Consider the following 22,315-nt stretch of genomic DNA (forward strand, 5'->3'; position numbering starts at 1 on the left):
CACTAACTTACTCCAACATGGAAAATGCTTTTTTTTTAAAAAAAAAAAATTTTTTTATGGAAAAAGTGACTCAACACGATACTAATAGTAGACAAAGGCATATGAGTGGACCGCCTGATCTTGATCTTGTAATTTCCTTCTTGCTTTGTTTGCCATGTTGTGTTGTAATGGCATATCGTATGAAAAGCATCAAACCACTAAATATCATATGATTCCTAAATTACACCTTACAATCCCATAAAAAGTTTCTAGTCAACTACAAATTACAATCACATAAAAATGTCTTCTCCATCCTCTTCGTACGCATCATAAGCGTACGAGAGAACCCTTTTTTCCCCCTGTCTCTTATCACAAGATTTTAATCCTATAAATGATTGTGAAATTCCGTCCCAGTGTAAGAGTACATTTAGAAAAAAAATTGACCTTTTTAAGAGATTCATTAATCAACCACTATACGTAAGTGATTGATTTAATTTTTTAATCATTTTTTGCTATATTAACTTTTTTAGTTCACTACTAAATTTTGTTGTCAAATAGTTTACTACTAAATTTTTTAGTTCAAATGCATATTTTCTTAGTGAATTACACACACATTTGGCTGTGCGAGGATCACTGGTAATACTAATAAATGTACCAAGTGCAAAGTGCAAACCACGGACTTGGGATTTATTTTAATGCGTGAGCCGAATGTAGCGAAGCTGTCACTGAAAACATATTATTATTATGGAATAGTAATTCTTGTGGGGCGCGGGGATTCCTTAGTTCCTTGGTATTCAAACATTCGAAATTCTTATGCGATACCCATTGCCAGGAGGACATGATCAAAAAAGCATGGCATTTGACGCTAGAAAAATTCATTGCTTCACCGTCCCAGCTTCCTTTTCATTCATCCACTGCTCTGCTTTCTTCTCTGTCGCTTCACATTCGTCGGTAACCTCTCTGATTCCTTCACATTTTTGGCACTAGATTCTCGAAACACTCTTCATTCTTGAGATTTTCTACAACTCTTAAAAACTCTTGATGTCGACTAATTCATGACTTGATTAGATATGCTGCCCGATCTTGGACTTAGTATTTGCATGATAATGCAGGGGTATATTTAATGGATTCTTCTTTAATTTAGCTGTTTCATCAATGTTGTTTCTTAAATATGATTCCAGGTTTGCCAAAAATCATCAGGATTTGGCAATCAACATTATCTCATAACGCGTGGAGCTATGTATTGAGTGCTTGGGCATTCGTTTGACCTGTATGAGTAAAGCATTTGGTCATATATCTACTGTATTCGCAGAGCAATCAAACACGACTTTATTACTTAAGAGAATTCCAATGCTAGCTTTAACAGAATTATGCATTCACAGAGCAACCGTAGTACTGCTGCGTTCACAGAGCAATCATATTGCTACTGCACTCACAGCGCTGAATGGTGGAGTCAAGTAGTGGGAATAGATTACTGTTTTGGTGTTGCACAGAAAAATTTCCAAAGTCTGTTTATCATCGGCTAATGTATCTCAAGTTTACTGCACTTAGTAATCTGCTTCATTTTATTTCAAGCTCATAATTCACTGGGGTATCAATGCAATCATTACCTCAATATTCTTGAATATCCTTTCAATTTTTGAATTCTTGAAAGCAAGCGTAATGTGACAGAAGCCAAGTAATTTTGTCGTTCTTTCTTTACATGGATATTAGGTTGACATGCAGAAGTCAAAGGAGCTGTTGCAGGAAATAGTTATTGCAGCTGGTGCAGGAGGGACCAGGAGATCTCCATCTTCTAAAGAAGCTCAGGTTGCGAAACAAAAAGCTAAATCTATTCATCCTCCTATTGAATTTCACTGGCACTTACCTCCTCCAAAGGAGAAGAAAAGGTCCTTCGGATCGAAAGACAGCTTCAAGGCGATATTGACAAATCCTTTGGACTCTTTTAGACTAAAAAAGAGCCAATCAATGAAAACAATCCTTGAAGGAGTTCGTAATCCTAAAGACGAGCAAATTGTGGATTCATTCCGTGAACTGCTTTCTCTTGAGGGTCATGCAACAGGAAAGCATTATGATTACCACACCCTGTTAAGGTACGCTTACTTGGTCTGTTTATCGATGAAATGCCACTGATGGTATGCACTAGTGCTTCTTCTACAAAATTTTATTGTCAGCATTATCAATATATAAAGTACAATAGCTAGATATAGTAGTTTGGACCATTCTACAATTGCCTTTTTAATCTTTTTTGGTGACTGCAGGTTTCTTAGAACGAGGGATTTTAATCAGAACAGAGCAAAAGTAATGTTTTTGAATTACCTTAAATGGAGAGAGGAGTTTGGTGTTGATGCAATTGCCAAGGTAAATTTCAGGTTACCTTCCTGAAGAGTTCCTTGTGTTGACACTTATAATGAACGGATTGATTTACCTTTACTTTCCAATTTGTTACAAATTCAAGCAAAAAATGTTGTGCACTTCAACTAAAAATTTTATCAGAATCCTTTCTGTTAGTGTAGGTGATGCAAATTGCCAAACCTGTAAAGTCTCTCTCTTTGTGTGTATTTAGTAACGTAGTTTGGAGGATAGCATCTCATTCTAACTTGAAACATCTATCTGTAGTTATGTATTTCTAGACCAAGATACCTTGTCATTTGTCTCTCTCAAACTTGAAGCATCTATCTCTAGCTATGTATTTCTAGGCCAAGATATCTTGTCATTTATAAGTACTATTTAATGAGCTGTAATATGTCTTTATCTGCACACAGTGAAAATGCATATATTGGGGATGCATCTGTAGATTTTCTTCTCTGCTATCATTTATGTGCATCTACATCTTCATGTGACCCTTGCCTGTGGTGCCTGGAACTGGTATGAAATGTATGCCTGTAAACTTTTTCATGTACATAATGGTGGCATGTCACAAAAAGAAAAAGGAAATGCCTTCTAACCATGCTGTTAAGGAAAATCTAAGGCGTGTTATCCCAAAGGCTGGATCCAGAGAGAAAATTTAGATGACAATGATCATTTCAGCTTCATTGCTTGTTCCGAGTTCAATATTTCGCAGATTCTATGTATCTTAAAAGTAAAGGATTCTTCAGGGTTGACATGGAGATAAACTGATACTACTTTTAACTATAAAAATCATAAATGACAGTATATTGCCCTGTATTTGATATTTTTTTCTTTGGCCAGTATAAGTTAAGATAACCGGCATTATCTGGAACTTAATGACACAAAGAAAAGGTCCAATTCTATATATCTTGCATTAAAGACTACAATTTTCTTCTGTGGGAGTTTAACTTCGTATAAAGATCGTTCTGTGCATTGACTAGGTAAACATGAGCATATCCTGCATATCCATAAATACATGTTATCTTGTATTAACTCCTAACTTTCACAAATTAAGACAATCTCTATGCACATACAATTTTTTGAAAAAATTCTTTCCATCAGTATCTTGGCTAGACTGCTTTCACCTCTAGAGTAACAACTTTCTCATGATGATTGCTAAAGTTAACGGGCTTGACATATTCTCCAGGAATTTAAGTTTGAGGAGTATAGAGAAGTTAAAGAATGTTACCCTCATGGATTTCATGGAGTAGATAAATATGGCAGACCAGTTTACATTGAAAGGCTTGGGATGGTGGATATCGATATGCTCCTCCAGAAAACTACCATTGAGAGATATGTGAAGTATCATGTTTCCGAACAAGAAAAAACTTTGCATTGGAGGTTCCCTGCATGCTCACTTGCTGCAAAGAAGCATATAGCGTCCACCACTAGTATCCTGGATGTGAAGAATGTGGTAACAGTTTGAAACTTCCTTCTGTTAATCTTTCATATGTGCGATCAATTGTCTTCGTGGTACGCTTCAAATTTGCATCTCAGTTGATGTGCTTTTCATTCGCCATTTAGGTAGGTCCACAGGTGTCCCGGAAAGTGCTAACAAGTCATCGTCTTTATGATTTCTTCCTTGACTGACGCCTTTTGTTTGGCATTTATACCTCAATTGAGAGCAGGAAATTTTTTGCACCTAAACATGCTAGTTTAGAATTTAAAAAACATGTTGCATAGAAACCATCCTTTGGGAAAGCTGATGCACAGCTGTCTGCAGAATACGATAGTTTCTGGTAAACTGAAAATCCACGTTCTTTGCACAGGGAACTTCAAACTTCTCAAAGCCTGCAAGATACCTTTTCCTGGAAATTCAAAAGATTGACAGCAACTATTATCCTGAGGTACTGATTAGTGCAGCTCTTCTTAGCCAAATTCTTCACTTATTCCACGTTAAAGATTAGAATACTGTTGGATGAAACTTGGAACACTAAAATATAAACCTTCCGCCTTCATATATTTGCAGACGCTGAATCGGCTGTATATTGTCAACGCTGGATCAGGGTTCAAGGTCCTTTGGACTGCTATAAAGGCTTTTCTTGAACCCAGAACTTTGGCAAAGATCAAAGTGCGTAGAGATTTTGGTTTGCCTTTTCCTTTCCATTGTCAGTCTAAATTTTTGGGGTGCAATTGCAGGTGCTGGGAAGTAACTACCTAAGCAGTCTACTAGAAGTTATAGATCCAAGGTAACTGCAAATTTGAGCATCTACATATTTGGAAAAGGAGGTTGTGGAGGCCAACTGTGGATTTGTCCACCTCGGCAACCCCTCACCTCGGCAACCGTCTTGGGGAGCAGGGGAGCCTGGACTCCCTGGTGGTCAAGAGGGTGTTGGGATGGTACCGGGAGGGGCCTCCCCAGGATTCGAACCCTGGTCCTTTTGTATAAGGGTCTTGGGGCAACCGTCTTGGGGAGCAGGGGAGCCTGGACTCCCTGGTGGTCAAGAGGGTGTTGGGATGGTACCGGGAGGGGCCTCCCCAGGATTCGAACCCTGGTCCTTTTGTATAAGGGTCTTGGGGTTGAAGTCCTGGTACCAAGTTGCCGAGGTGAGGGGTTGCCGAGGTGGACAAATCCACAATTGGCCTCCACAGAGGTCAACAGATATAAGTTGTTCATTTACATGTACCTTATGGCCAATTTAGTGTATGCTTGTAGATATAAAAGGCTCCCCTAAGGAAGTTGTTGACAGATATTGGTTGCTCCTGCAGTAACCTTCCTACTTTCTTGGGTGGTAGCTGTACATGTTATGATTCTGGAGGCTGCCTGTTCAGTGATAAAGGACCCTGGAATGATCCAGAAATTACTCAAATGTTACACGTGCGTGTAAATTGCTTTATCATTAGTAACTTCCTGTTTTTGGTTACAGTAGAGAGTTCACATATCCTACCTTTAAGACTAAACAATATTTTATCACTTTTCCTTGTAGACAATGATTGCTACAGGAGAAGAGTGTGAGTGTGAGTGTGAGGATGGAGGAATGAGAGACCATGAAGCAGAAGATGCCTATGGTGGTGATACTGTATGAAAACCTAGTCCTTGCGTTACATCATTGACTAGAAAACACTCGAGCAGCTACCATATACTCATTTTACAATCTCATTCCAAATAATTCTATGGTGGGGGAAATTAATGCTATACAGCGTTTTTGGGAATGTTGAATTCTTAATCTTGCATTGGTTGATGAGGTCCTGCTGTTACACAACTGTTTTCTTCTCTTCTCAAAAGCTACATTTCCTTCTGTCATCGAGTATAGATAACAAGAAGACCTTTTTCTCTAATGGCTTGAATTTTTGGCTGACACAGTAGTTCAATATTGAACCAAAGTAGACAAAAGTAATAGATCATGAAAGAAGTACTGGAAGTTTCTTGGAGAGGGACATATTCGGTTGTCGATATAAACAAGGGACGAAGACATGATAACCGCTTTGGAATCTCCATGTTTCCGTCTATTAAAGCTTAAATCTTCAGATAAGGAGACAATTCCCCACTTTCTTATATAGACCCGATAAAAAACTGAAATATTTGGATTATATATAGTCACTCTTGTTGCTTCAAATTTTCTCAATCAAGTTCAGTGATGATGGCTAATGTTTCTTCTTCTTCTTCTTCTTCTTGAGTTCTTCCTCCGCTCTCCTGCCCCACTGTCCTTGTTAGTCTGTCTGTCTGCTTCTTGGTTTCCTGTGTTCAGGCAAATCTGCCATTAGAAGTAGGAATGTCTTGTTATTTCCACCTAATGAAAGCTACATTCTCAGAGACGCATTAGAATTTTTCTCCGAGGACAGTTGCCAAGTCCATTTTATCATTTTTTGGTTACAAAGATGTTAAATCTTTTGCATCTACTGAGTTGCAGGCACATGCTTGATGCAGGATAATTTGCAAGTAAAAGATGTGTATGACGTTACCCCAGCAACAGATGAAACCTCTGGGGAACTTGCTGAAACAAAAGGTCCTGATAGACCCTCATTGCAGAAAATCCGAGCTTTTGAAGATCTGCTTACGGAAGTGAAAATAGTGAGTTTCTGTTTTACTGAATACATGCATATCTATTGCCCTGAACTGTAGTACAATACGCGAATTTACAGTACATTTTTACGAGTTATTATTGTCTAGCAGAAAATCGGGACACTGGAAGCTGCACTTGAGGATACCAAGTTGGTAAGCAATTCCTACCAAAAGCATCTAGGCATCTGCCTTGCATTGCTTGCTTTTGGTGGCAACTAATAGCAATATTCTGCCTTGCATCATCTGTAGGTGCTACAAGGGCTTTCACAACATCTGGAAGAGCTGAAAAGATGAACCAACTGTAATTACTACTAATAAACAGCTGATGCTTTTCACTTCACCAACTGTTTTCCTGTGAAGTTAATTTCGGTTCTTGTAGCTTTCTGTCTCAAACAAGATTTGTAAATCGTTAAAAGCCAGCAAAGAAAACAGAACGAGTGCTTCATCAAGTCGGCACAATTCATCTACACTAGCTGTAGGCAAGATTTTGCAAGTACACTTCGAACAAATCTTCCTCATGTTCGACATTCCAAATAAAAGTTGTGCAACATGAATTTGCGAGATTGTGAGGAATATTAATGTTACAAAATGTGCACTTAAACAAAGTTTGCAACATGTTAAGTTTACACATAGGCTATATAGTTTGAGCCAAAAAAAAAAAAAAAAAGATTTGCAAGATGTGCTATGATTTTTGTTTGTCCTATGATTCGTGTAATAATATAAATTCTCTCAAGCATTATGCAGACTATTATGTACAAGTTTTTAGATTATATGCTGAAAGCTATGAGGTTTACGATTGTTGCATCCCCAATTCCTACATGGCTTTCCATTTTCATAACCAAAACAAAACGATGAATCAAGTATTAGTATTTTGGTTTAGGGTAAAATACAACAAAAACTCCTTATGCTTTGCTAAATATTTAATTTAACTCCCTCTGATTTGAAAATCTATACTGTGGCTCTCTGTGATTTCATCTAAATTAAAAATTGAACGGAAATCATCTCATATAACGGTAATACGTGAAATGTCAAAATTGTTCCTGTATAAATGAACTCTCGATGGTTTGCCAAATGTTGAATTTAACTCCCCCTAATTTAAAAAATTGCACTATAGCTCATTGCAATTTCGATTAAATTAAAAATTGAATGGAAAACATTTCACATAAAATGGAGGTAATATTAACATTTCAAGTACAACCATCACATTGGATGTTTTCTATCCAATTTTTAATTTAATTGAAATTACGGGGAGCTATAGGATAGATTTTCAAATCAGAAAGAATTAAACTGAATATTTATTAAATCACAGGGAGTTTTTTTTGTATTTTACCTATCTGGTTTATTTTGGAAAAAAAAAAAAAAAACTACGTGGTAAGATGACGTCATTGCTTGAAATTGTGACCACGATTTTTCCGTTTCATCTTTCTTATTAAAAAAAAGAAAACAAATGTACGAAAACTGTAGTACTAATAAAAAACCAACACCCCCCACCTTTTCCCTCCTCCTCCCCACTCCAGATTTATTCGGATCACCCCTATCTGTTTCTTCCCCAAATCTCCAAAAACCAAGAAAAAAAAAATTCTGTCTGTTTCAATTTGATTGAATTCATTTCTTCAGTCTCGTCTTATTTCGGGTGAAAAAAAAACAAAATACATAAGAGAAAATGAGTGCCGGAGAACTTTTAAACATTGAACCATTGGAGCTCAAGTTCCCTTGTAAGTCATTTTCGATTTATTTTTTCTTGTTGTTGTAATATTTTTTTTTCGTTTTTTTTTCCTAAATGTTGTTGTGAATTTCAGTTGAGCTGAAGAAGCAGATCTCTTGTTCATTTCAATTATCTAATAAGACAGAAAATCATGTCGCATTTAAGGTAAATTCTTAAGTTTTTTCTTTGAACATATCCCACCAATTATGTAGAAGCGGTTTTTTTTTCTTCCTCTCATACTTGATGTCTTGAATTATCTATCTGCATTCGATCTATTTCACGTTTCTTTTAAACATCTGTTTGTGTTGTAGGTCAAAACGACGAATCCCAAAAAATATTGTGTTCGACCAAACACGGGGATTGTTTTGCCGAGATCAACTTGTGATGTGATAGGTAGTTATACATCTACACCCACATTTTCTGTTAATATTTCCTCCAACACATCTAAGTGGTTTGCTTTTATTTTTAGTGTTAATTCTTGAGTTAAAAAGATATAATGTGGGTATTGTTAAATTCTAATGCTTGCTATAGGCTTCCTCTTTTGATGTTGAACAAACACTTTGAAGAGTATGGTGTAGGAACTCTTATCATGGATTTGAAATGGTAGGGAGCGATTCTCGAAGATCATCTGAGGTGTTCTTTCAGAAATGTGTGCTTTAACCTTAGAGAGGAAAACATTTCTCCGCATTGTGATCAGAAAAGATGGTCCATCATGGTTTGTAGCTGTAAATGAATGGCTTTCAAAATTCAATCTATTGCAGGGTCTTATGACACTTGTAAATTTGTCATGTCATCTTCTCTGATTTCTCCATTTGGTTGCTGGCCAGGAACAGATAATGAGAAGTAGCAGATAAAATACATTGGAGGATTTCATTGAGCCCTTTTGTTTAAACAAAAACATAATATTGAATATAATGTAATGACGTTGTAGTGTCCAACTTCTATTTGGCTCAACCGTCAAAATTAAGCCCCGAGAGGTCTAATTCTGGATAGATTTATTCGTAGTTCAATCTTAATTGGGTTACCAATAATGGCATTTGAATAAAAAGTTTCCTCTGTTTCTTTCCATCATCATATTTTTGAACCAAAGACTGGTCCTTGTGGGGTTGTTGATTTCCATTTTTTCGGATAAGAATTTTACTTTTTACTTTTTTCTCGTTATATTGATGATACAAACACCGGTCCTTGTGTTGGTCATTAATTTTTACTTTTTTATCATCTGCAGTTACAATGCAAGCGCAAAAGGAAGCTCCTGCTGACTTGGTGTGCAGGGACAAATTTCTGCTCCAGAGCACAGTTGCTAGTCCTGGAGCAACACCGAAAGATATAACTGGAGATATGGTAATTTTGTCTGGTCATTTAGTTTGTCTATTTATGATTTTAGGGTGATTAATGTGGCTGAACCTTTCATTTGTTTTTAAGCTTTGTCTGAGCTATTTTGTGCTCATATGTTCCTTATCTGTCTTAAATGCTAGAAGCTAAAAGAAGTGGGTTTGCTAGAAGAGCTGTATATTGTCGACACACGTCATATCTTATACAAGTGGTTTCTCTTTTAACAGTTCAACAAAGAGAGCGGAAATCTAGTTGAAGAATGCAAACTAAAAGTTGTTTATGTATCCCCTCCACAACCTCCATCACCAGTTGCAGAAGGATCTGAAGAGGGTTCTTCTCCTAGGCCATTGATATTTGAAAATGGGAGTTTTGGTGGTTCTGAGGTAGGTCAATTTTGGTTCCTTTTTCATTTTTTTTCCTTCTTTTTTTTGGGGTGGGGGGGGTGGGGGTGGGGGTGGGGTTGATTTTATGATGTTCTCTTCACTCCTTTTACCTAGCATTGATAATACCTTGGCATTGAGAAAATACTTTTTGTACATGCAGGTCTCGAGAAAGTTTGTGGATACATATGACCGATCCTCAGAGGTAACATTTGCTCCTCTCTAAGCACATTAAAAATATGAGAGCTCAATTTTCAATACTTTACGGGTCTTCGCTTGTGCTTAGAATTGCATATCTTTTTGTATTGTGCCAGTTAATTATCCTATAAATCATAGCATTTACTGCTTTTATTGATGTTTGGATTCCATCGTCCAAACTAGCCATTTAAGGTTTGCACATATCTTTGTGATCTACACTCGAGGGAAATACCGCTATCTTTAGTGCATCTCTCTATACAAGCTTACTTATATGAAGATGATAGTTCTGGGTGGAAGGACCATAAAAGGAAAAGAGTGAATCTGGACTTACAATTCCAAAGTAATTTTGGGATGGGTTTACCTTTGTTATATGCAATGATATATTATTGTTGTTTCACAGATGATGGGATAAGGTAATATAATATTCCTATGTAATCGAGATATGGATGGATTTCCGTACTTTTGCCAGTACCTTAGTCTGGAACTGTGTTCAGCTTGGCGCCAAAAGTAATATTTTGCTGGTCAGATTGCCAAATCTTTTAACCAATGTTTGAAACATAGCAGTGCAAACTCTTTGTCCATATATTCCAAATGTGAAACAGCAGTATTTTTTTTTAGGTCTAGGTAGATCTGGGTCAGATCTCCCGTTCATCTTCAAGCCTGTGTTTGGAAGCAAATGGAAATTGTTCTTGAGACACTATCAAGGAACTAGGGGTTTAAGTGGATAGTTTAATATGCTTTTTTAGTTCCCCCTAAAAAAAGTTGTAGAGAAATGTACCCAGACACACGCATTCAAGTTTCAAAAGTCTTATTTGATTTGTAGTCTTTCTTGGTACATGGGAGTAATGGTTGGACACTATGACATAATTTATGTAGTTTTTTGTGATAGAGAATTAATGATATTGGAAATATTGGTCTCTACATATCATTTTGGAGGGTTTCTTTTAGTATTGTTGATTTAAGAGCAACATTATGCACACATCTTTTGACTGGCTATGGTATTCCTTTACCCTCTGATTTTCTCACAGCAATACGCTTGTTGATTCTACAAGAACTTAGCTATTCCCTTTTTAAGTTTGCTTTATCGTTTGATTTTTAGGTGCATGTCTTCGTCCATTTGCATTTTGCATCCATCCAGCTCAAGCATTTAACTTTGACAACTAATAGGAACATGATGTGATGTTTTTCAGGCAAGATCTCTCATTTCAAAGTTAACTGAGGAAAAAGCTGCTGCAGTCCAACATAGTAAAAGAATTCGTCAAGAATTGGTAAGGTTTCCTGTCCCTTATTATGTGAGATCTAGCATGCTTGGTTATTTGCCTACAATCATGCTTTTTCTCCAATTTTATTTGTTTGGTTTGGATTCACTATATGAAATGGCAAATAAATTTGTTGTAAATATATCACAAACTGTAGAAATGCAGAACTGAGAGGTAAGCAACAATCAGTTGCAATTAGAATCATTACAGAAGTACGTTGTACTTTGTTATGTGTCAGATTTCTTGTCTAGTATTTGAAAAATGGTTGTAGCTTATCCTTATAAACATTCTGTGGTGCAGGAACTCTTGAGGCATGACAGCAACAAAAGTCGTGGCGGTGTATCTGTAGTTATTGTCATTGTCTTTGGCTTGCTGGGCATCATATTGGGATACACATTGAAAAGGACATAATTCTTCCAGTGAGGACACTGATTTTGCATAGTTAGCATTTGTGTAGCAGGAAACTTGATCTGGTGGATTATAGGTGTATTCTTTTATGAAGTTGATGAAATTTTTTTATTTCTTGTTATTCAACTAGTATTTAAAAATGCAGTTTGATCTTGTAGGATAAATTACTGCTTTGCAAGACATTGAAAATCCCAAAAAATGTTGGGAGATAGTTTCTTCTTAAGCACCATAATCCAATTATTTTCTGTTATATTTCGTATTGGGTTTGTCAATTCGTGCTATCAAGGTAATCTGCTGTATTTTGGTGTGAAACTGTACGTTTAGGTTGCAAGTATGCAGGAATCTGGTTATGAAGTTTAGATATATTTGAGCCATGGCAGTACAAGTTAAGCCATGTACAGTAATGGACGGGACTTCTTGCTGTTGTCTGGTAAAGGCAAGTCGCTACTGGCAGGGTGGAAACCGGGCGTCTTGACCATTTCTCTAACATAGAATATGAAAGGCTTTCATTTGACGAAATTGTGGCATTGGTGGGCAACTTCTGAAACTGATGGTGTTTTTTTTTAAATTGGTGGTTGTCAATTCTCATTTTTTACCGTAGTGGCAGCAACTGTTGTTACTTAATTATGATGAGGTTTAACCTTGGGTTCATAAAATTGTATCTAAATAAGCAAATTGAGGAAGGCTACTGAGCAATCAAAACAAAAATTGGCATTAGGCAGCAAGAGTGAGCACGTACACTACGGAAGACTTGTTAGTTGACAACAGAACACCGTTAATTTTTTTAATGTTGAAACACCTTCTAATCAAGAAGTAGACGAGATTACTCAACTTTAATCTAAAAAAAGGGATAAATTTTGATGAAGGGAGGGAATAAAGTGACAAGCCCAATAACCTAAAAGAGAAAAAGGAAACAAGGACAAGGCCAATATAAGATGTCTGTCTATTTGCCCAGCCAAGAAGATTATAATATAAGAAGGTACCAATAAATACACATAACCCTGCAAATGGGATGAAGAAATATCCTTTACAAGTGAATTATGCCGTGTGTAAATAAAATTACGGCGCCGCATGTATTTTGCACAAAATCGTCCGAAACGATTTCCTTGATAATATTCGGGCCCCTTGTCCTCTTTAGAGTAGCATATCATATCCTACTACTCCTACGGATGAAGTCTTTTTTGAAAATAAAATAAATTTTGATTCGGCTTTCAAGTGATGGAGAATTTGGCTAATATAATAAAAGCTCTGCTTCAGCAGTTGAACTGCCGAAATACTACTGGATGATCACACATTGAAGTCCTTTCATGCTTTGTATTGTCAAACCTGCTTCTTTCAGATAATCTTCGACTTTTCTTGTCAAACCTGCTAAAAATTGTTTGATCCAATAAAATTGTCAAAGTATAATATTTTATTCATTTGTAAACTTATGTTATGGGTTTGTTTCGACAAAGATTATTTGTCAAATTTTATTTGCTTGCACTGTTAATATATTTTTTAACTATATTTTTATTTTACATATATCACATTCAAAAAAAAAAAAAATGTTGCAGTATATTTTTTTTAAAAAATTATTCTAAATAATTTACTATTTAAACAGTTTTTATATATCATGAAAATAAAATGTAGAAAACTCAGCGTTAGCTAAATAAATAAAATTCTTCAACGAAAATGAATAATTTCTACCATCCTATGCTATTAATTAGCATTAAAAAAAAAAGAAAAAGAGAGAAGTTCAGGGCAGCAGGGAATTGATTTTGCTTATCGCAATAAATCTAAACTTTGTAAAATACAAGAATTTGAATCCCAGCTTATCTATCAAGAAGCTATCTTAGTTCATAAAACATGGACTTTTTTTTTTTTGATAATGTAAAACATGGACTTTAAATCACAAAATTCTAGCCCTCCAACTATACTATTATTAGCTGACTTCAAGATCGAGATGGAATTCATAATTTGAAAAGTATCCTAAGAGCATAATATAGGAAGTTTCACAACTATCGTTGCCGTACGAGATTGTGCGGCCGTGTCGTAGTAATTTTCATGTTTCAAATGAAATTTCTTTCATTGAACAAATGAAATGTTTCTACCCTCAAAGGCTCAAACAAGTAATTGACATGGTTTGGTTCCCCTCCAAATAAGAAGAGGAAAAAGAAAAAAAAAAGTTTGACATTAATTGATGTGGTTCCATATATTCTTGGCTTTGCACTACCATTATTATGTTCTACGTAATTTCTTAAACATTTTAAACTATTTTCCCCAATTGACTTGACTTTGTTATACTACCATAATAGAATCTAATAGCATTAGATGTTGCCTTTTATAGAGACTAAGAAGAAGCATTCTTCTATTTTTGACATGTAACCAAGAATTCTCCCACATCAACAAAGCTTGTTTTCGGAGCACTTTTGGTTGTAGACAATGGAGGTTTGCATGAGTTTGAGAGTTCCTTTTTTTTTGTTTTTTATTTTTTTTGAATGTTCTAAAAAGCTTTGGATGCTGGTATCTGCAGGTTGTTGAAGCATCTACTCGTAGTCTTGACAATTCCTCTGAGGTAAAGGGCCTTTGCTTCTGGGTTTAATGTGCAAAAAACATGCTCATTTACTCGTGAGAATGATTAGCTGGACATCTGCAAAAGAATTCATAATGCTAATCATCTCTGTCTGTTTCCCCATTACTTGAGTCTGCAATATCCTTTGGCATGAAATTTGAGATAGGCAGAAAACAATTTTTTTTTTGAGCTATTCTGTAATCAAATGGGCTGAGTTATATAATGATCGAGGTAATTGGTTTGTCAGAATCAAGCTAAACATTAACTCTTTTCATTAGCCAGTGAAATATTTTCGCGTATTACTTTTCATCATTGATTAGCTTTGTGATAAGTATTAAACAGTTGGCAGTTAGTTTCTTCTGCCAAGCCTTTTTATTGGTCCTGCTGAATATTTATTCTCTCTTTTTGTTACTTTATGAGAGTAAAAGACGCCAAGTGGAGGGAGGCTTCTCAAGATAGAACCTTCGGAACTGAGATTTACCTGTGAGTGAGTCCCTATTGTTTTGCAATCAAGTTTTCTCAGAGTTTATTCTTCCTTCTGCATTTGTTATTTAACAGTGCAGTCTTTTATTGGTTGTCTGGTCAGTTGAGCCAAAGAAGCAGATATCTTGCTGTCTTCACTTGTCTAATTTGATGAATGGCCCCGTTGTTTTCAAGGTATACTTCACTTCAATACCCTATGTGTGGATTTTCTAATCTGGTTGGTTAGGTTAGGCTTTTCTAATCTCATTGTTTTTCTCACTTACAGGTTTTAACGACCAATAAGACTGTCTATGTTGTCCGCCCAAACACTGGAATTATTTTGCCAGGGACAACATGCGGTATCACAGGTGGTAACAATTTTTTTTCCTTTGTTTGCTTTTCTTCTTCAACTCTGTTTATTAAGACAGGTAAAAGAAATCAAAACATCGTCTTAGGTGTTTGATTCTTTGGTTATTGAAACTATGAAAATCTTGTGTTATTTCTCCCTTCCATTGGAACAATTTCTCCGACACTGTTGAGTTCAATGAGATACAAGTCTCGTCGAAACTGAACTGTATGAGGGTCGAAAACTGGTCTTTCCTGAATGAAGCCTAAATTTGATGAATTGATCTATTTGTTTTTTATGCTCTTGCAAAAAAAAAAAAAAAAAAAAAAAAAAGGGCTCTCTGAGATTGATGCAACTTTCCTTTGTTCTCCTGCATTCATTGTATTTGTATCTGATAAAAGAAGGTGCTGTTTCTGAATATTATGCCTCTTGCTTCAATCTCCACAGTTACAAGGCAAGCTCAGAATAAGCCCTGCACAGCCAAGCAATGCGAGGACAAATTTAAGATTCAAAGCGTCCTTGTCAGCGCATGTGCAGACTTAAACCACATCACCAAGAATGTGGTATGTCATATGATTGTGCGATCAATTCATGAGTTTGTCAAGAGTTACTAATTGAATGGCAAACTTGCATATGCATAATTATATTTTACAATTTTCCTTGATGCCATTGTCAACAAGTCAAAAGTTGTAATCACCCACTTATTCTGCATTTATTATATGCAATTAAAACTGGAGTTTCCTCTTGTATAGTTTGATAAGGAGGAAGGGTTTTCTATTGAAGAATACAAATTGCCAGTTGTTTACCTGTCCACAGCTCTACCACTTTCGCCGGAGTCTGAGCAAGCCAACACATTGCTAACAGATGGCACACATTTGAATTCTTCTCAGGTTTTCTGTCTTATATAGCTGCACAGTTTTTGTTTTGAACTAGTAAATTCGGAATGTTTGATTTCAAATTCTCGTTTTAAATCTGTGTTGTTTTGTATGCCCGCATCAGTTCTTAAAATTCATGTCAAACCTTTTGGATATAGCCTACAAATACACATCCTAGTTGGATTTTTACATCGGCACATACAAGCATGCATTCAATAATTTGATGTTGTATTCTAGGATCGTATTGGAGTGCAAACTATGATTCTGTCCAGCCTGATATGTATTCTACTAATATGTGGCACATAGTTTTCAAACCATCTGGAGTGAAAATCAGAACTAGAAGCAAGATTTACATTCTCTGGAAATGTATCATTAAGCAACTAGTTTAGGCGCAGAAATCTGTAAATCATCCAACTTGTGTATACTGGAATAGATTCCTTATCACAATCAGGGAAGTCGATGCTGAAGAGCTAGAAAATGTATATCAAAACCACTGAAAGATCATCTTGAAACTACAAGCATTTGCATTAAGGGATAGTCATTTGTATGAATCAGAAAACGAATATGTCTTCCTTATTTCTTATCTTTCATCAGCATTTTTAGCTTTCTTCTTGCCTAAAAATGTTGTCTTGCCTCTACTGTAGAGGCTCAGTGATGATTTCTCCCCACCTATGTGCCTCCCTTCAGAAGGCCATAGATACCTTTGTATTTTCATGTATTTCAAAAGCACATCTTATAGCACTACCAAGACATGTCTATGTTCCTGTGAAAATGAGTTCTACCTTCAGCACTTAATTTATAGTTTCCAGAAGGAAACTTTTGACAATTTTCTAGTTTTACCTTACCTGGATTTTGTTTTTCTTGAGGTACTCTGCGAACACATGAGGAAGATAGAACTGGTCTGCACGGTTAAATTTGCTTGGCATCAATGAAATAAAATGTAAAAGTAAATGCTTTTGCAAAAATTCCTTTCCACACAAGTACCCAGAATTCAGATTGATGAGTTTACAATGAAGCTGGTTTGGGCTCATGCCATCATTATTCATCTGATAAGTGTTATGAATAGACCAGCTGACCTGTATATTCTATCCTAGCCAAGTACCTCATTTTTACAGGTACCTTTTCATTATGAACTGATGCAAATTAACACTGTTCTCTTCTTGTCTTTGAGGGTAAAAAGATGAGCACAATGGAGATGCCTGATGTCATCAAATTTCCTTGTAAGCACCCCAAACGTTTTCCATTCTTTCTATGGAGTTATACTCACGTTTGTTTGATTGCTTTTTGTTGTCTTTAACTGGACGTATTGGACAGTTGAGGCGAATAAGCAGATTTCCAGTTCTCTCCAATTTTCAAATACGACTGCAAATTATGTTGCTTTCAAGGTGATTTTCCAATATTAGGGGCATATTAATCCTTAGAGAATTTACATTCTCGTCTATTCTACAATTGCAGATGTTTTTACGTTCATCGAATTTAATTTGTATGATGTCAGTGTAGGGTTTTCAGAATTTTCTAGCATATCCATTTGAAACAAGAATTAAATTCGTTTGCAGTTCTTCTTGTACATGCTGAAGTCTGAAGTACTTTGTCTTCAGGTCATGACCACAAACCCGAAGAACTACAGTGCTCGACCAATCCGAGGTGTTATGGTTCCTCAATCTACATTTAGTATCACAGGTGTGATTACCTTTCGCCAGTCACCCCTCCCTTTCCTTGCACAAACTTTGCTTCTTTCTAATGCCAGAATTTTGAAAATAATCAATAGCAACCTGTGCTAGATTGTACTCTTATGCGAAATTAGAGTCTTCGACTTGGTGAAACCGAGCACAATGAAGATCCTTTCTGGTCTCAACCCCTTTGTTGCTCAAATTCTACTTGACACCCCATTTTTTAAGGGATATTGAGTGTAAAACTCTTACTGGTAGACAAAAATTTCGGCAATGTGGTATAAAACATCTTCCCAGTCTTCAAGATTCTTTAAGGTACAGCAGGTGATCCTTCACTAACTCTTGCTCTTTTGTTAATTTTCTTTGCTTCAGTGACAATGCAAGCTCAGAAAGCTCCTCCGAATGCACCAAGCAAGGACAAGTTTCTCATTCGAAGTGCAGTTGTTAGTCCCAGTACCACGGAAAAAGACATCAACTGGGACCTGGTAACTCTATTATTCTTGAAGTGTCTATTAATGTCCTCGAGCAAAGTGAGAGTGCATAGGCACTGGACTTGCTAATTCATGAAGATGATAACCATGGAAATGTGGTGATCCTGTTACAGTTCGGCGAGGACGGACTGGTTAAGGACCATAAACTGAGAGCGATTCATACTCTGTCACCCAAAGCAGCAATTCCAGTTGCAGAGGGGTCAGAAGAATTTTCCTCAGAAAGGGTGTTGCTGATGCAAGATGACAGTTCGAATAATTCTCAGGTTGTTGCCAAGTCCCTGAACATATTTCCTTTCTTATGGTCGGCAATCAGCAAAATTGTTACTCAAACTCTAATTGATCCGCTTACTTTCCTTCGCCCCATAGTTTATGCACTGAATATGTGCAGGAGTTTATACCTTTTGAGCTCGAATACAAAGACTAGACAATCGTTTACATCTTCCTTTCTTCTGTATGCGTTACAGTTGAAGAACAATTAGGCACTTTTTAAGATAACCATCGTCCACTATTAGATGATATGCTCTGTTCATGAAAAAGCATGTGTCAAAATTCAAGATTACTCCCGTTAGATTTTTCTTTTGCTTGGATCTCGCTTTAGCTTGTGAAGATTGAAAAGTTTACTTAGATTTCCGAATGCAGGAAATCCCATGGCATGATGGCGAGACAAATATGGGTACTCCATCTATTTTTGGCAGGATTTCTGACTTTTTGGGGTTGACTTCCAGGCCCAGGTAAGTCGCAGCCAATTTAGGTGGATCTTTCTTCTCTTGTGTCGTATCCTCTTATTCTTCTCGGTGGTTGACATATTGTGATTTCATCACGGTTTTTATTCGAAGAACTTTCTTGTCTTACATACATGCATTTCTTTTATTAAATAGTCCTGCATGAAAATTTTGAAGTTGGAGATTATTCTAAAATTTTAGAAATGGGATTTTTACTCTTTCAAGATTGAGTTATTTTATTTTGCATTGTAATCCCGTTTGAATTGTTCATTTTGGTGCTACGATTTATCAGTGTCAACCTTTTTGTCGCCTTTATGCAAGAATTTTGATTCTCCTACAGTACATCCGTCATTTTTTAACCTTTCTTTTTTAATTCTTAAGGTCTTATGATGAGTACAAAAAGTTAGTGTGATGAAGCTGATGGATGATTCATTGGGAGGAATGGAAGAACCTTTGGTCAATGCTCTGTCCCTTCTTTCATTTTTTTGAATGCAATATTATAGGATAAATTGGATTACAACACTCTCCATTTGTACAGAATGTTAACCATAGGATGCAGTATGTGTACGGTTACTTACACAAATGTTAATTATGATAAGTGAAAAGGTATTTTACACCAAACATATGCGCACGCATTATGCAAAGTATTAAGACACAAGTGTGCATTTGCGCAGACTTGCAAGCAAAATGCATTTGAACTTTATTCAATAATCTAATGTATTCCATGTGAAATTGAATTTTTTTTTTCTTAAGAACTTGGTAATAGATTTAATATACAATTAATTTATGACGTAAATGCATATAATTACAATTATGGTCCATCTATTTTTGTTCGATTTATTTTCACTTTTTCTTTTAGGTTCTTCTTTTAACAAATAAACCCACGCTCTCAAATTTGAGTCCACTTATAAAAAGCGATTCAAAATCACGGCATCTTTAAACGATAGATACGACAATATAAAATTCCTAAAATCAATGAAGTGGACCATCTTTTTAGTCTATAATTGTTGGTTAAGTCATATCATCGCTTAACATAGGATTTAAGATCTCACATTTTAATGACTTATAGTTTGTATCCTAATTTTGCGGTCCTATGATCATGCCTTAGCTGCGCCAAACTCGCTGGACCCCTAATAATGATTGTACACAACTTATGTTTTCAGACTCGAACCGACCATCGACTCGATCGAACTCAGGGATCAATGGGTTCAATCGGGGTTGAATCGAATGATGTCATAAATAAAAATTATTTTAAAATTAAAATATTGTATATAAAATACTTAAGAGCATGTTAATATTAATAAAGATATATTCATATATATTTGATGTTTCAAATATATTTAACAAGAAAATACAAAGAAATTAGAACGATTAAGTAGCAATTTATATTATTTAATGAATATTAACAAGTTTAGAATTAAAATTATAGACTTGATTGAAAAATAACATCAAATTTTAGAACAACATTTATAAAGTATAAAATATTTGAGGTATATTAATAATTTTTAATAACTTAGGGGTCAAAATATAATATTAAAAATATTTGACCTTTCTTTTGACTCCAAACAGCTCTTCCAGTCAAATTTGGTTTTTGATCGGATTTGATCGAGCTTTTATCCACCTGATCTTTTAGAATAATTTGGACCAAACACTTGACTGATTCCTGATTCGAACGATCGGATGGACAAGTCCGGTCCGAATTTAAAAACATACACAACCAAACCAAGCCCAAAGTTCAACTTTGTGGACGTGCCAATGGAGGGAATTCCTAATCCTTGAGATGGATCAATCCAAGTCCTGAAGTCCTGATTCTAGAACAAAACCTCCAGAAACTTCTTCACACTCTGGAATTTTCCACACAAGAGAGAGATGCGCCTCCCGCTGATTCCAGCTCGTTCCTTTTCCCCTTCTCCACGTCACCGCCTTCCTTTATAAAGCCACTCCGCCCATTCTCCGCTGGTACACAACGGTCAGTCACCAAGCAAAGCTTGATATTCTACTAGTACTCTTTCACAACCTGAAATCAGATTCGGTAACCCTTTCAAAAATGGCTTCCTCACTTGCTTTCCGAAGGGCTGCGAATGTTTCTTCACCTCTTCTCATGAAGCTTATCGATGTTGGCTCTCTCCGTACCCTTGCAGCTGCTCCTTCGATGGTGCGTTCTTTCAATACGAATGCTCAGATGACGACTTATGGTGAGGGTGACCGGAGTGTTGACGTCGAACGCCGCCCCGAAAGCGGTGTCTTTCGCCGACGGGACTCTTTCCCCAGCTTCTTTTCAGGTACTAGATTTCCCCTGCTTTCATCAAAATTGTTCCTTCGTCTTTGTTATGTGTACGAGTCAATTAATTTAGAGCTATTCAGGAATTTTTTTTTTTCGTTTTCTTTAAAACAAAAAGATCTTCGATGCCTTAATTGATACTGGCCTGATGTTAGCTGGTTAATTCAACGATCGATACTCGATAATGAAATGGTGTTAGCTATTTTCTTCAAAATTTTCTTGACAGTTGGGTATGGGAAATGTGATTTTGATGATTGATTGATTTGGATAATGGTGCGGAATAGGAGGTTAACATTTTTGTTCTCCTTGTTAAAAAACGAGCAGATGTGTTTGATCCATTTTCACCGACGAGGAGCGTGAGCCAGTTGCTGAACCTGATGGACAGATTCATGGAAGACCCATTTCTAGCTGCTCGGGAACTTGGGCCAGCGGCGGTGTCGAGGAGGGGCTGGGATGTTAGGGAGGACGAAAAAGCGCTGTACATCAAGATGGACATGCCGGGATTGGACAAGGAAAACGTGAAGGTCACAGTAGAGCAGAACACTCTGGTAATTAAAGGAGAAGGCGTGAAAGAGTCGGAGGAGGAGGAACATGGAAGGAGGTACTCGAGCAGGCTTGATTTGCCGCCTAATCTGTACAAGATTGAGGAGGTCAAGGCTGAGATGAAGAATGGAGTGTTGAAGGTAATCGTCCCCAAAGTGGAGGAGGAAGAGAGGAAAGATGCGTTCCAAGTTAAGGTTGATTAAAATTAAAGGTTCTCTGCGTAACATGAATGATCAAGAAAAACGTTTAGGATGAAGGGTTGTCTTTGAGGCTTTAATTTGGGAGTTTTTTTTTTTTTTTTAAGGCTTAGTGCTTTTTGTGGTCAGGGTTAAGACTTAAGAGTATGGATTAAGGAGAATAAATGTGAATTATGAGTGAGGGAAGAGTTTGTAAATGCTGGCTGTCTAGACACTTGAAGAGGCGGAGTTATGATGATATCTCTGTTTTGAGCTTGTATCTTCTTCTTCTTCTTCTTCTTCGTTACTTTTGTTTTTCCCTTACTTTTTTTTTTTCTCGTGTGTAGAAAGGAGAAATCAGTCATATTATCTGCAAATCTGAAACAATCTGCAAATAAATTGCTTATGTGACCGATGTTCTTTTTAAGAAAATAATTGCCAAAACCTGGAACTATTGTGTTATAAAAAAAAAAAAAAAAGGACTGGTAAGGTAAGAGAAAGTGATTAGGGTAGTGCCCTATTCTTCATGCGAATTAATTGGAG

General features: G+C 36.3%; 4 protein-coding genes across 5 annotated transcripts; all 4 read left to right on the plus strand.

Moving 5' to 3' along the window:
- The first annotated feature begins 861 nt into the window (after positions 1 to 861).
- On the plus strand, positions 862 to 7,040 carry LOC113781722 (phosphatidylinositol/phosphatidylcholine transfer protein SFH11). 2 transcript variants are annotated; one of them, XM_027327702.1, is made up of 12 exons: positions 862 to 930; positions 1,693 to 2,072; positions 2,241 to 2,340; positions 3,518 to 3,784; positions 4,140 to 4,217; positions 4,340 to 4,441; positions 4,510 to 4,559; positions 5,080 to 5,188; positions 5,298 to 5,390; positions 6,239 to 6,382; positions 6,485 to 6,526; positions 6,623 to 7,040. In XM_027327702.1, exons 2-12 carry the CDS (start codon positions 1,699 to 1,701, stop codon positions 6,665 to 6,667), a joined length of 1,404 nt encoding a protein of 467 aa, XP_027183503.1. In that variant the 5' UTR covers positions 862 to 930; positions 1,693 to 1,698; the 3' UTR covers positions 6,668 to 7,040. The 2 variants fall into 2 exon arrangements, with proteins under 2 accessions (XP_027183503.1, XP_027183504.1); XM_027327703.1 differs by lacking the exon at positions 862 to 930 and adding an exon at positions 996 to 1,093.
- An 824-nt stretch (positions 7,041 to 7,864) lies between these two features.
- LOC113781723 (vesicle-associated protein 1-2-like) lies at positions 7,865 to 11,905 on the plus strand. Its single transcript, XM_027327704.1, has 8 exons — positions 7,865 to 8,088; positions 8,173 to 8,243; positions 8,390 to 8,471; positions 9,304 to 9,419; positions 9,638 to 9,793; positions 9,954 to 9,995; positions 11,179 to 11,256; positions 11,548 to 11,905. The coding sequence occupies exons 1-8, from the start codon at positions 8,037 to 8,039 to the stop codon at positions 11,656 to 11,658; spliced, it is 708 nt and encodes a 235-aa protein (XP_027183505.1). The 5' UTR covers positions 7,865 to 8,036; the 3' UTR covers positions 11,659 to 11,905.
- A 2,171-nt stretch (positions 11,906 to 14,076) lies between these two features.
- LOC113780848 (vesicle-associated protein 1-4-like) lies at positions 14,077 to 18,152 on the plus strand. The gene is made up of 11 exons (XM_027326631.1): positions 14,077 to 14,082; positions 14,168 to 14,209; positions 14,765 to 14,863; positions 14,955 to 15,027; positions 15,462 to 15,577; positions 15,767 to 15,904; positions 17,061 to 17,109; positions 17,204 to 17,274; positions 17,488 to 17,569; positions 17,932 to 18,044; positions 18,129 to 18,152. Exons 1-11 carry the CDS (start codon positions 14,077 to 14,079, stop codon positions 18,150 to 18,152), a joined length of 813 nt encoding a protein of 270 aa, XP_027182432.1.
- Positions 18,153 to 20,645: 2,493 nt separating this feature from the next.
- On the plus strand, positions 20,646 to 22,096 carry LOC113779288 (small heat shock protein, chloroplastic-like). The gene is made up of 2 exons (XM_027324837.1): positions 20,646 to 21,054; positions 21,378 to 22,096. The coding sequence occupies exons 1-2, from the start codon at positions 20,820 to 20,822 to the stop codon at positions 21,797 to 21,799; spliced, it is 657 nt and encodes a 218-aa protein (XP_027180638.1). The 5' UTR covers positions 20,646 to 20,819; the 3' UTR covers positions 21,800 to 22,096.
- The last annotated feature ends 219 nt before the right edge of the window (positions 22,097 to 22,315 follow it).

Source organism: Coffea eugenioides, chromosome 8 (assembly GCF_003713205.1).
Source record: "Coffea eugenioides isolate CCC68of chromosome 8, Ceug_1.0, whole genome shotgun sequence".
Lineage (NCBI taxonomy): Eukaryota > Viridiplantae > Streptophyta > Magnoliopsida > Gentianales > Rubiaceae > Coffea > Coffea eugenioides.

Bases quoted from the DNA above. Each gene is read 5' to 3' on its own strand.
- LOC113781722 (XM_027327702.1), top strand. From the start codon at position 1,699: ATGCAGAAGTCAAAGGAGCTGTTGCAGGAAATAGTTATTGCAGCTGGT. The intron at 2,073-2,240 runs GTACGCTTACTT...TGGTGACTGCAG, and splicing joins GATTACCACACCCTGTTAAG to GTTTCTTAGAACGAGGGATT. The intron at 5,391-6,238 runs GTATGAAAACCT...TGCTTGATGCAG, and splicing joins ATGCCTATGGTGGTGATACT to GATAATTTGCAAGTAAAAGA.
- LOC113781723 (XM_027327704.1), top strand. From the start codon at position 8,037: ATGAGTGCCGGAGAACTTTTAAACATTGAACCATTGGAGCTCAAGTTC. The intron at 9,794-9,953 runs GTAGGTCAATTT...TTGTACATGCAG, and splicing joins GGAGTTTTGGTGGTTCTGAG to GTCTCGAGAAAGTTTGTGGA. The intron at 9,996-11,178 runs GTAACATTTGCT...GATGTTTTTCAG, and splicing joins CATATGACCGATCCTCAGAG to GCAAGATCTCTCATTTCAAA.
- LOC113780848 (XM_027326631.1), top strand. The intron at 14,210-14,764 runs GTAAAGGGCCTT...GTTATTTAACAG, and splicing joins GTCTTGACAATTCCTCTGAG to TGCAGTCTTTTATTGGTTGT. The intron at 15,905-17,060 runs GTTTTCTGTCTT...CTTGTCTTTGAG, and splicing joins CACATTTGAATTCTTCTCAG to GGTAAAAAGATGAGCACAAT.
- LOC113779288 (XM_027324837.1), top strand. From the start codon at position 20,820: ATGGCTTCCTCACTTGCTTTCCGAAGGGCTGCGAATGTTTCTTCACCT. The intron at 21,055-21,377 runs GTACTAGATTTC...AAAAACGAGCAG, and splicing joins TTTCCCCAGCTTCTTTTCAG to ATGTGTTTGATCCATTTTCA.